Source organism: Agelaius phoeniceus, chromosome 7 (genome assembly GCF_051311805.1).
Source record: "Agelaius phoeniceus isolate bAgePho1 chromosome 7, bAgePho1.hap1, whole genome shotgun sequence".
Lineage (NCBI taxonomy): Eukaryota > Metazoa > Chordata > Aves > Passeriformes > Icteridae > Agelaius > Agelaius phoeniceus.
The window spans coordinates 30,328,100-30,341,681 of record NC_135271.1 but is presented as its reverse complement, the minus strand read 5'-3'; the positions used below and the strand labels follow the sequence as shown (position 1 = coordinate 30,341,681).

The following is a 13,582-nucleotide window of genomic DNA, read 5'->3' as shown; positions in this document are numbered from 1 at the left end:
CTTCTCTCCCCAACTGTTTCTTGTCACCAGTCTTCTTTGCTTTAGGCCATAGCAGTGGCTGAAAAGGTCAAAACGTGTTAATTTTCACCATTGCATGGGTATGAGGCAGTCAGCAACTGGAAAAAAAATACTGTCTTTATTACTCATGCTGTCAGATTAGATGTGGGAATTGTCTGTTATTTCAGCTGTTGCATGATAGAGTTTATAAATTGGTAGAAATCTGAAGGCAGAGTGAATAGGTCACTGAATGTAGCTTTAAAAGCTGCTGTCATGTTGGATTTACAAAACTTGAAGACTTCTGGTAATAAACAAGCATATGATGATTTGATAATTGTTCCTGTCTTTCATAAGGAAAGTCTTTCCAGACTTTATACTACCTGTGGAATATATTTTCAAAAGCCTTTTGTAAATATCTTGTCTGTTAATCTTCAGGATGATTTTAAATGCCACCTATGAATATAATTTTATTTACTGAATTTTATTTTCATTTACAGACAATATGGTAACAAGATAGGTCTCATTATCTCAACTTTCACTGATGTCATGCCTGGAACTTTATTATTCCATCTGATACTGGCAAATCTTTATGCAATTACTTAGATCTGTCTTTGCATGCTTAGGTTTCCCAGCAAACAGTGTTTCTCTGACTCCTTGAAATAAGTTTCCCTTGACATTTAATTTGGCTGATGTGGTGACACAAGTTTAGGCATAAATTATACCCTTTATGTCAGCCCACACCCACTGAGATATCCTCATGAGAGACCATGTGTAGGCAGTTGTATCAGCCCTCCCTCCAGAGATACCCAGATATAGAAGAAAGTTTCATTTATGCGGAGGTGCCCTGGAGGAGTATGAACAACTGAGCTTTCTGAGGGCATGCCTTGAATTATTTCTTCTGCTGGTAATGCTGCTTGAGCTCCTTCACAGGCAGCAAGCACTGCTCACAGGGTTTGCTGTATCAGACTCATAAGTGGACTGGTGCTGGGGCAGGGTGGGACCCTCATGCAGGAGGTGACAGAGGGGACATCCTTGGGTGTGATACCAAGTTCTTGCCTTATGTCTCAGGAGTCTGTTCCTGGTGAGCTTTGGTGTCCTGCGCATGAGCTGTGCCTGAATGGGATTAGATGCCTCCTCTAAAGTTATGTATCTAATTCTGGCTTACTCTCTGCCTGTAGTTTCTTTCCTGAAGATGGGACCTCATATCTTTTGGAAATTGTATGCTGTGTTCTATGTTTTGTCTCATGAGAAGAATAATCAGGAAAAATACTAGAGAATTAATCAGAAAAAAAAATGCCATGCAGTGTATGATGGCTGTGGACATGATATAGGAAATAAAAGAAAAAGCTGCTCTCTTCCCACAGTTTAAGCTCCTTATAGAAGTGGCTTAAATGTGGACTAGTAATGTATTTCTGGGAAAATGCTATTTTGGGAAAAACAGAAAAAAGAAATTAATATCAGCTAAATGTTGATGAAGAAGAAGAGAAAAACGTCTTATGCTATCTGTTTTTATCTTGTCCCAAATGAAACATTCCAATTTTACATCTATAAATTACATTTCAAGACCAAATTCAGTAGAAGGTAGAACAAAACATTTATCTGCTATTTGAATAAAATGTTATTTCAAACCCTTGGGACACACTTTTGGTTTGGTTTCTTTTTCTTTTGACCAATGAAAATTACTTTTCCCCTTGGTTTATATGTGTGATTTACTAGTTGAACTGAGAAAATAATTATTTCTTATGTTCTTCCTCTCATTGAGTTCAGGCATGGGACTGGATGCAGAATATGGGAACTGAATGGTTTGAGAAAGAAAATAGGAGAGTTTTATCCTCAAATGAAATAGCATTTGTTTTGTGTGACTGACCAGGGATATAGCATAGATATGCTTTTACGAGTATTCAGCTGGATTATGGGTGAGATTTAAATAATATGTTACTAAGCTTTAGGATGTAATAGCTTGTCTAAAAATAGGATTGGATTATTAAGATTAATGTAATCTTTGTAGCTTTTGTTATTATTTAGAATGCAAGGCATTCAGTCTTTAGTGCTAGAATTGATGATATTTTCATTTCCATTTCCAAGAAAAATTAATATATGAAGGATAATTCAAGCATTGTTAAAATTCAACTGGCAACATTTTAAAAGTGAATACATCCAAACAACTCCATAGAGCAAAGGATAAAACTTTGAAATTAAAATTGCACTATTGCACTAAAATTGCACTGTCTCAATTATTGTGTGTGCTTAGTTGCAACCTGCATGGATTTCAGCAGGTTGATTGTTCATGTTGAGCTCGCTGCACACCCAAAGGACTGTATGAGGAATTTTATTTACGCTGAACAGCAGAATCCCTATTGCACAAGTGTGTTTTCTGGCAGTTCCAAAAGGGAATGATAATTGTTTATCCTTAATCATGACAGTAACATAGTGGGATTTGAAACAAAAACGTGTTTCTTAATCATTGAATGATTTGTATTTGATAAAGGACAATTTTTTCCATTGGTGTTACTTTTGTTGCTTCTGTGAGTTTCTTAAGCCTTAGATGCAGTTTTGAACCTTACTGATCATGTCATCAGCAGTCACTGAAGAAAAATACCAGTTGCTGACATCAGTTACAATTACATAGCTTATGGTGGTATAAGGGATGTTATTTTTACAGTTACAAAGTTTCATCTGCTAATACAGCTTTGTGTGAGGATATACATAATGTGAGGTGTGAGGACTGTGTGTTCCGTAGCCTTGTAGTTTCTGAGTACCAAACTTAGTGTCTTGGGTTTAAATGTTTTGTTTTCACTCTACATCCTGTATATTCCAAATCTGACACGAAAACTGTTGTTGTAAATTATTTTTATGGATCCTTAGCTCATCTCCATTCCTGTAATAAAGTAGCTTTCTAGCTTGGATTCAGATAGGTAGTGTAATTTCAAATGAGCTTTAACACAATCTTTATGGGAAATCACACAGCTAAGTAAAACATTGATTTATTAAAAACCTCAAAGTCATGCTTTGGGGAAGATGAAAGAGGGAACTGGTTTAGCACAACTTTGAAATAACAGCAGTATGTACTCCAGTCAAGAAAGCAGACCTCGTAGTGTTAAGAGGAAAGACATGTTTGATTGTCTCATATCTCATGGGTGTGTGAGAAGCACAAGGCAGGAGACACAAGAATAAATAGCACATATTTCCTTGAATGGCTTTTTACAACTGTACCTGACTGAATCTGCCATCACTGTCTTTCAGAAATATCGACAGTATATGTCTGGACTTCTCACTCCTCCTTATGGTGTTATGGAAACTGGCTCCAACAATGACAGTAAGTATGAGAGATTAGATATGAGGTGGTGGGCAAGCAAATGAGAAAAGGAAAGAAAGGGGAAGATGGAGATTCTCCAGGTTTGGGTACTGCACTTTAAAAAATTAATTCAGTTTGGTATTACAGCTGCATTAGTACTGCATGTAGTAGAAGACACTTTGGAACTTGCCCAACTGCCTTCCCAGCTGTGTACAAGTGTACACAGAGCTGCACCAAAATCTGCACTATGACCCAGGCCTGTTGATGAAAACATACTGGATGATGTTGTGCAGCATTTTACTACTTGTGTTGCATCAACCATGGAACATGGCCATGAGTCCTGTTAGTAAAATAAATATTACAAACTGTCTCAATTTTTTTTTAGTTAGGATGGGCTACACAATTTGCAGGAGAATCTAGGTTAGTGCTTGAGCTTGCAGTAAACATGCTGCTCTCTAATCTTTGTTACACAGCTAAATAATTTTGGGTATGTCTCTGCCTCATGAGAACCTGTCAAGCTGTGGGAGAGTGCTGTAGACATGAATCCTAGGGCAGCCTTTGGAATTCATCACTTATGTAAAGCAAAACACTTATATTTATTTGCCAGGGATCCTCTGGATGCCAGGCAGGACAATTTCTGATGGCTAGCAATTGCATCTGCACATTGTGTCTCCTATGTTAGATGTTCAATATGTTTTCTTTGCAGGATAATAGCATAGAATATCATAGCTATGCTGATTAGTGCAAACTCAATGTCACATGTGACTGCCAGGCACTGAGACACAGATAGTGTTAAATGAAAAAGTATAAATAACTCCTGCATACATGCTTCAGATACTAAATTTTGAATAAGAACCGTGCTTAACAAGCTGTTTAAGATACTGACCCAAGTTAGCTTTTTGTCTTTTTTGTGTTCAGCAGAGGAAGCTTTTTTCTGAATAAATGTTTTGCTCTTTAAAAATTGCAGATTAATGTGTGTGTTATCAAAGTATTGAACTCTCAAATACGCTGTTCTACTAATAAATATTTCCACTGTCACTCAAAGAATGTACAGTATGTATTTATTTTCTGTATTCTTTTTTTAGGAATGCCAGATAAAGACAGTATGTCAAACAGTGCTCTTTGCCAAGTTTCTAAAAATTGTAATAAGGTAAATCACTCACAGTTTTGCCTCTTTTTTTTTTTTTTTTTTTTTGTTTTGTTTTGTTTTGTTTTGTTTTTTGTTGTTGTTGTTGGAGGGGGAGGAATTTGGTTATGAAAAATGTAAAAGTATTCAGCATTCAATTGAAAATAACTGAGTGCAAATGCAAGAATGTGGTTGATGCATTTGAGTACAGTATACAAATTATAAGAATGCCTTAGACCTTTTATCATTTAACTGAAGAAAGCAGCTGGTTCAGGATTATTACAAAGTGTACTACTACCCAAGTTTGTGTTACAGTCTGGTTTCTTGGTCTTTGTTGGAAAAGTGCTGAGGATGAGGAAGAAAAGCAGTGCTATGACAAAACCTGTGGATAACCAGTGGATCATAAAATTCATTATTAAATCCTATTTTAAGGTGTACCTGAGTCTGAACTGATGCATAGGCATTGTTCTGGCCCTTTGCTCAGGGTGAATTTTCTCCTATGCTCAGAGAGCAGCTTTACATCCCAGCTCTCCTTTGTAAAATAGTTCTGTGCCTTCAGCCTCTCCAGATGAGGACCCACATGAAAGAACTCATGAATATTTCTGTGCCAGCTTCAATAGTGGGATAGAGTATATATATAGATTAATAGTGGGAAGAAATAGTGTCAGGCATGGCTGTAAAGATTGATAACTTCTAGAATTTCTGTACGGCTGGAATAGAAAAGTTTCAGTAATAAACAGATGCTAGGTTGCTTTCTTTCTAGACATGGGAGCTTAATTGGATGCATTTGTGTGATGTCTTTAAAAGGTTAAAGGTATTTTTGTTGCACAAAAAGCATCTCTTGACAGCAGATGAAGACAAGGAATATTTTAGTGTGTTTCCTTAATGCAAAAATAACTACTTCCACCTCTCCCCGTCTGTCTGTCTTGCTTCCTCAAGAGTACTGACCTTTTTTAATTGTCACATTTAGCTTTTTTTTAATGTATACATGTAACAGTATGCAGTTCCTTTTCCTAGAGCCTTATTCACTAGCTATACTAGTTCTGGACACAACCTTATCCTGTAGGAACATAAATATTTTTCCATGCACTGAGTAATTGTTCTTAGATACTTAGCCCCTTGGATTCTGTAAGAATTTTATGTTACAGTTATGAATTATGGCTAAGTGCTTCTTTAGGTTATTGGCATTTCAGGTGTACACTTGAAATCAGGTCAGGGGTCTTGCTGGATTTCTCAAGGAAAGCACCAGGTGCAGAATTCAAACTAAAAGATGTTTGTGTGTTTTCTGAAGCAGATAGAAGTAACAGGTAAAGGTAAAAAGATAAAAGCATCTGTCTCCCCTAGAAGGTAATATCCCCCCAGTAATGGGAGGTGATGCTCAGCTAAGGGTGGTAAACACTTTCAGGTACAAAGTATTTTAGAAATTGAGCAAAATTTAGTGAATAATACTTTTGCCAATAGCTGGGCTTTTCTAGCACAGCAGGATTCTTCCTGTACAAAATAATTTCTTGAGTAGGAGACAGAGCTTGGCTAGGGCAGGCTCAAACTGCTCAGTGACTTTTACAAGAACAAAGTCCTTTGCAAACCATATTATCTTCCTTTCCAAGATGTGTATGAAACAGACATCCTTCTCCCTCCCACACTGTACACGTTTCTCTGGAGAGAAGCTGAGTGAGTAAATACGTGACAAACACTTGTCACCTTGTTTCATCCTGGAGGCACTCAGACAGTTCCATAGCAAATGTGGCAGAAGAAGCTACACAGCATAGAAATGGTCCATGAATTCTAGTTCTTTGTTTTCTCCATATGACCACAGCTCTCTTTAGTTATGTTCAGTGAAAGGTAAATGCAGCAGAGGTAAATATGTGAGTGTTTTGTTTACTGCATGTAAACCTCATTCCTGCAGTTTTAAACTGTGCAACTGTTACAGTGCTTACACAAAATGTCTGTCACCCTTCATGCCCTGCAGTCTGGTGAACCATCAGGGAGTTACTGGAATTCCAGGGCCAAATTCCCAGAGTTGTTGCCAGCTTTTCAAAACAAAAAATCAAGATACCAGAAAACAGTGCTGTATTTCTAGATGTTGCATATTTTGCTTATTTTTAGGATGATGCATGACTCCCAAAATGGCTAGTGCATCAGGGAAGGGCATTCATCCAGGGAAAGAGAAATGCTTTCAGGACATCTTTAGACTGCTTTAGATGGCCAGAATGTACCTGTGAGGCAGGCAGCAAATACAGTTCAGAGAGACCTGCAGACTATTCTGTAGTGTTCAGAAAAAGACTGAGTGAGGAACCGTCTGACATCCAGAGAAAGTTCCTCAAAATCTTTCATATGGTAAAAAGACATTGCACTCTTAGGCAGAAAGAGATAACATCTTCAATACTTCTGATCATGATGCATTTATTTCAAAGTGTGTATGTGTTGTTTTCATTTTCCAGGGAAGTTTATAACTGTAAATAATTTGCTTCAGATGAAATTTAATGTATTCCTCTCTGGAAATATGAAATGCATGTTTTTCTTTTTTAGCCTGTGGTGAATCTTTTACAAGTACTCTAATAGATGTTTTTCCATAATTGCTAATTATTTGAGTTTCATCTTCATAGCTTAATTTTTTTCTTCTGTCACATCTATTAGTATTTGATGAGTAACATAAGATTTTTCTTCTAGTACATGCTTTGGAATTTTCTCACCATATGGGGATGTTTGGTTTGTCTAGTTCATTAAAATCTACAAAAAAAAAAAATCTATTAGGAGAAAGCAACAAAGAGATTCTTTTTACCAAATGTGAATTCATTTGCATTTGGGGTTACATTATTGCACATCATTTAATGCAATATAGCAGTTAAATTGAGCATAAAATACTGAGAGGGAGTATATTACTGTCCCTAGTTATATTTTGGGGAATGGAAACAAAGTCAATTTAATGCTGTCTTACATAAGGGAAAATGACAGAGCATCAGTCTTTTTAACTAGGACAGACTGGGCTCTCTCACTCTAGTTCTTGAAAATTCCCATGGGGTAGAGTTGCATATGTGAGATGAATGTAACCCTAAAGACAAAATTACAAAATCAATAATAATTTCAAATACGTTTTTGGAAAAGATACAGAAGAGTACTTAGAACGCAGGGGAGGCCTGGTTCCAGCATGCAGACAGAATAGTTAGTGGTCCTGCTTCCATATATTACCAGCAGAGCTGGCAGCAGGGTTGCATGATGCTTCCCACTACAGGACTCTGTTCTTACAATTTGGCCACTTTTTCACCTGTTTATGCTGAATTCACCATGCTGAGAGTATGCTCCTGGCTGATTTTTAAATTGAAATGGATCAAACCCGTCTGACATTGAGCTGGAGGAAAATACATAGCACATACTAAATAGCTTTTTCCAGTTATCCACTGGGAATCCTATCCTTTGGACTAGAAGCTTGGCTTTTGGGGCTTGTTCGTGCAGTAAGGAGTACCATTTGTGAGCCCCTAGAAAATAACCTTATTGTTAAACATTGAAAAATGTCAGTTGAAACTGGCTCACCAGAGGCTTGGTGCAATTTCACTGCAAACTTGTGCACTCAGGCTTCTTTTAGACCCTTTACTGGTACCCAAGTAAGAACAAGAAGTATCCCATCTGCTCTGGAGATATAAGGTAGTTTGAAAGAAGAGGGTACTGGAGGAATGAGTTCTGGAGACAAAGGAATTAATGTGGGTAAGTACAGAGGACACAGCCCCACTGAGAGCATCAATCTCCACTGTCTTGTGGAGGACTGTGGTGCTGAATGCAATTTTTTGCTATCAGCAAATGTCTTAAACTCCTTTGCAAATTGTGGATGCCTGAAAGCATAGAAATGATACACAGAAAGAAGAGAAATTTATGATTTGTAAGTTATTTATTCAAGTAGTAGATTGTAAGAAATTGCTAATGATCCAAGATGAAGTTTTATATTCTTTTCCCTAACGGAATCTTCATATTGCAGTTTGCTGAAAGAACCCCTACATCCTTAAGATGCCACACAAAATTCTGCTTGAAAGGAAGGCTAAAAATTAAGTGCTCAAAAGCAGAGTATTTCAAGAATGGGGGCTGACTGAGCAGTGTTAATGAAGTCCTCTTATCTGTGTTTGTTACAGTAGAGACTTTGACTACCTGCTCCCATACATTTTTGCTGTGACACACTACATTAAAACAACACCTTACCTCAAAAACCATGCTACCTTTCTTTTTGTACAGCTTCACCTCAGTGACTGTTTAAAACATACATGAGTTTGCTCCCTCTTCATTGAGAGCATACATCCTTTAAGGGGGAAATGCTTTTCATCTCCTTTGTACTGAGGGATCCATGCTGAACACAGAAGACAAAAGCAGATAAAGTTGTGCAAATTCATCCAGTAATTGTTGCTATTGGGTGAAGAATATGTATTCTTTTGTGAAATCTTTCATGCTGTATTTCCTTTATGTTCCCTATATCGTCTGCAGGTTTTTATTGTGATATAGAGTTGCAGGAGCTCCCCCTTGTGCACGAAGTAATATTTGAAAAACAAATGGATTGAGTTTGTGAAACTTAGAGGTTGAAAAATCCCCTTATGTTTTTCATGAAATGTCTCCAAATCCTCTAGACTAGAAGCTTATTGGAAGTGATTTATTTTAAGGTATTTTGTATGCCATTGCTCCTATAGACTGTGCTGCAATGCTTCTGTGAAAGTCACCTTTCCATCTATCTTCTTTCCTGGCTAATATGATGTGGTAAAATAGAGATTCCTTTACTTTACTGAATTTTCAATAAGATATAGTTACCATGTTGATTTTCATGTATTTAAATAATAGGGGTGATTGTGAAAACAGTATTTTTTCTTTTTATTAATTCTTAATGCATTTAGTACAATTATATTGTAAAGATCTTAGAGTGGACAGACAAGGCCATAATCAAGAGTTAATCCTCAAAGTATTGCAATTTCAACATTGCCTAGAAATAAACACTATAATTTTGCTTCTGATTTCCCTATATTTCAGTTTACTTTTCCTGGATGACCATTGTCAAAGGGAAAGCCTATTGAGCTATTCAGTGTATTGTTAAATGTGGATTTTGATAGAGCAGTAGCAGAATTCTAAGGGAAATGTTTCACATGCTCATGAAATCGTGAGCCAAAAAATAAAAAGAGAGAGAGAGAGGAGGAAAGCAGGCATTGTTCTATCAAAGTGCAATTGCAAGGTGTTTGTTTGAAAGTTGTATCATCTCCAACATACACATGAAAACTGTGTTAAAGGGTGACTTACTTTCTGTGTGGAGGGTTTATGTAGCTGCCCAGTGATACATGTGCATTAATTTCTGTTCTCACTTGGGTTCTGCACTGGACAGTTCTCCTATACAATATTTGCATAGGATTAAAAAATAATTCCCTTTTGTTTTCTGTTGTTGAAGAGATTTCATGAAAGTACTACATGCAAATATTTCTAAATAATGTCTTTGTGCAGTCCTAACTGTACCCATTAATTTTAAGGGTTACTCTGATATTTTGGCACCAGTTTCACATATATAAAAGTAATTTGCCTAGGAGTCTGTTCAAGTTCTTCATTTTTCTCTAGGTGAAAGTGTTTAGGGTTCAATTATTATCACAGCCTGTAACAATTTGGCTAGTGCAGAGGCTTTGCATATAGACCCTGGCAATGAGTCACACAATGACAGCTTATGGCAGGGGAAATACAAAGACAGGAGTTTGAGATGAGTAGGAGTCTGTGAAAAATATATTTTTGTATGTTAGTAAGGAACTTCATAATGAAAAATGTGAAGGTCTTTATATGTCAGCAAAGCTCTTTAATGTAAACAAAATTGTCAGTAAGTCTGAAGACTTTCCTAAGTAGACTTTGCATAAATTGTTGCAGAACTGCCAGGGAAAGCTGGATATCTCCAGTTTCAGCCAAGTAGATGATATAGAGCTGTAGACTTCCCTTCTGAGTGTCTTTGTGAATAGCAATACCTCAAAGGAAAGCTTGCAACACCCCATGTTCTTTTACACTAATCAGCTCCCTGATAACCTATGAAATATCTGTGATTCATGGTTTTGTTGTGTACCCCAAATTCTGGAGGTCCTAATGACAATTTGTACTGGAAATGGTTTCTTCTGCTGTGCTTAATCATATGACTGAGCAGACCAATACAGAACTAGCCAGAGTAACCCCAGTATGAAACCTGGGGATGTGGGGAGTGGTTCTCATTTGATCTAGTGCTATACAGGAATGAGTAGCATGGCACCGTGGAGAAAGAAAATCCTTAATTCAGGTTGCTGTGTATTTGCCTGTGTACGTGGCAAGATAACTTAATTCTCTTCAGTCCATATTTAATTGATTTCAAGGATTCCTGAAGCCCTTTCATGTATTTGGATGAAAAAATTATGGTCTTTCTGTCTGTTTCTTTCATTGAGGAGTTTTCATTGTGGTGGTTCTAACGATAAATAGCATTGCCTATGATGATGTGGGAGTGGTAAGAGACGGAGGCGAGACTTCTCTTGGTGGATGAATTAAACTTTTTGGAAACAAGGGCAGAATTTTTCAAGCTATAGGACCTAAAGGAATACTCCATTTTAAATTTTATCCTTGTTTTCTAAGAGTAGTAATGTCAGAGTACTAAATATATGTAGGTATATTTCAGTCTTAAAATATAAACAATTGCTACATTTATCTCTTGGAAGAAGATGAATAATGGGAAAAATAGTGACTAGTGTCCAACAACATAGTACAGTTGAATTGTCAGCACCCAAAGAGGAAGCCTCCCTTTTTCTGTCACCGCTGTAAAACATTGCAGAAGCAGCTACTGCCCTTGACTCAGGAATGGAACACTGAGCTTGGAAAAGCTTTGAGAGCTGCAATGGCTTTCTGAGTCAGTGAAACTACCTGCAAGATCCAAGTCACTTTTTATCATAAGGGAGGAGTGAAAAGCTGAAAAATTAGCGGTATGGGAAAGAGAGAGACTTCCTCTGTTACCAGCAGAATAATCCATATACTCAAGTCAATGCTTGAGCTAACCTGTATGAGTTTTTGGTTTCATGACTTTTGCATCTGAATATTAATATATATTAATCTCCACAGTATTTTTTGAATGAAGAGCCCCCTTAAAGTGTAATCATTGTTATTTTGTTGCTCTCCACTCATGCTGCCATTCATTTTTATTCTTATTTTTATTCAGACTTTATTGCAGTTTTTGTGCATTCCAAAGCCATGAAATTGTTGTTTGTTTTGGGTGCTTTGAGGCAAAGCAGGGATGGAGTCCTCTGCTACAAAGAGCTTTCAGTCAGAGAAAAAATAGAGTGACTGTCAGACAGAAATATGCTGGATTACTTTGCACATCATAAGGCATGAGATTCATGGTTGTTTGTATGTTTCTAATAAATTTTCTTATAGGAGCTTATTGTGTTCAGTCCTTGGTGTGATAATCCTAAAATACACTGGAAGTGGAAGGAAGAAGTTCAGAAATCAATAGAAATATGCAAAACTAAGTGATATGTATTTCTTTGTTAAAATTGTATTTTGTTGGGGATCTAACTCACGCTGCTGACCTCTTTCAGTGTATTAGTGTAATCAAGTACTGACCTATCTGACTAACCTTACAAAAGGGTTGTGGAGGTACTTGGGGTAGCCCAGGGAAGGCAGTTTGGCTGAAGAGACATTTTTCCTTTCAGACTTCTCTTGCCTAGCTGAATGAGTGTTGCTGTTGTGGTTTATATAAATAGCCTAAATAATGGAAAAAATAACAGAAATTCCTAGAAAATACTAAAATTGTAAAGTACTCATTACTGTGAATTAGGTGTGGGACCATCTTTCCACAGGAGCATCACTCTCAGTTCCACTTGTATGAGAGCACAGCCTACTACCTTCTCTGCCAGTGCTGGCAAGGGCAGTCTGTGACTATGTATTGTGGAGTCACATTTGATGACTCTTGATTCTTGACTGTGTTTTCTTTGAAATTCTGTCCCAGCCCCTAAAAAGCACGCACATATACTCCATTTATCTCTTGCAGTTGAAAGGCAGGAAGAGTGGGTAATTATACTGAGAAAAAAGATAGTCCCTTTCAAGGTTCACGTCTTCAGACAAGTCAAGCGTATACAAGTAACACATTTGGCACTTATATTTGAAACAGCAAAAGGAATTTTTTTGAATCTTGTAATTATTTTCTCAAGTTTGGCAGAAAAATTGGATCAGGGATCTTAAAATCAGATTCTTTCTAGTCACTCATATTGTCTCTCACAGAGCATTTTGACTGCCTGTCCTGCAATGCATGCTGGAAATTGGTATTCCACAAAGTCAATTATAGTTCTGAGCCAGTAAGAAGTAATCAATGTGTCTGATCTGATCATTTAGCAGCATCTTTTTTTCTTGTGTATGGATGACAAAAATTTGAGAGGTTAATAAATAGTGGGAAAAAGCTGTTCAATGATTTTGTTCTTTTTCTTGTGTTAGCTAGGCAAGAGCAGAAGCCTGTTGTGCTGGCTGCACACAAATAGCACCACAAGTGTCCAGTTTGTGGGGCTCATTGAGAGCCATTCCAAGTCAGAATTGCAGAGGGAAAAATGTCAGATCTCTACAGCAGAGGTGAAAATGTAATTGGGACTCTTAGCACCTGTGAGGTTAAGGATAAAGTGCTGTTGAGGTATTTATGATTTATGACTTTCATTATTTATTCTCTTTGTGAATTTTTTCCTGAAAGAAGGCTTGGCACAAGACTGTGAACATGTTTGATCTTTGTGTACTTTATCATCAGTGATGCAGCTGTCTTAAAATTAAAGATAGCAGTTAGTGAGGAAATACAAATACATGTAGCTGAGTTGAATAGTAAAGAAATCAAAAGAATATTTAATTTAGGCTCCAAAATAAAATTTAAAAAGACCTCTGCTTATTTCCAATACAGATTGATACACTGCTTTTAATTAGGATTTCTCAGACACACTTGTTTTCATCTTAGTAAACAAAATTATTTATAACCTATTTGTTTAATAACCTTAAATATGAATTGGATGGAGAAAAAGCCAGTACCTTAGCAGGAGAATTATGATTATGTCTTCATAAACCTCCAGTACTGCTCTGTCCATCCTCACTCTTTATAGTAACTTTCTCTAGAACAGCATTTTTACACCGAATCTTCATTTTCATGGTTTGCTTAATGTGGTGCAACAGTTGTTATC

The 13,582-nt window shown here is 36.9% G+C and overlaps 1 protein-coding gene across 4 annotated transcripts in view; it reads left to right on the top strand.

The window, feature by feature from the left end:
- RAPGEF4 (Rap guanine nucleotide exchange factor 4) overlaps window positions 1-13,582 on the top strand; it is a 141,566-nt gene that overhangs the window by 62,527 nt on the left and 65,457 nt on the right. For all 4 annotated transcript variants that reach the window (XM_077181398.1, XM_054636579.2, XM_077181399.1 and 1 more), the window contains 2 exons: window positions 3,241-3,313; window positions 4,378-4,442. In XM_077181398.1, the coding sequence (XP_077037513.1) occupies window positions 3,241-3,313; window positions 4,378-4,442 (138 nt within the window). The remainder of the gene's footprint in view (window positions 1-3,240; window positions 3,314-4,377; window positions 4,443-13,582) is intronic.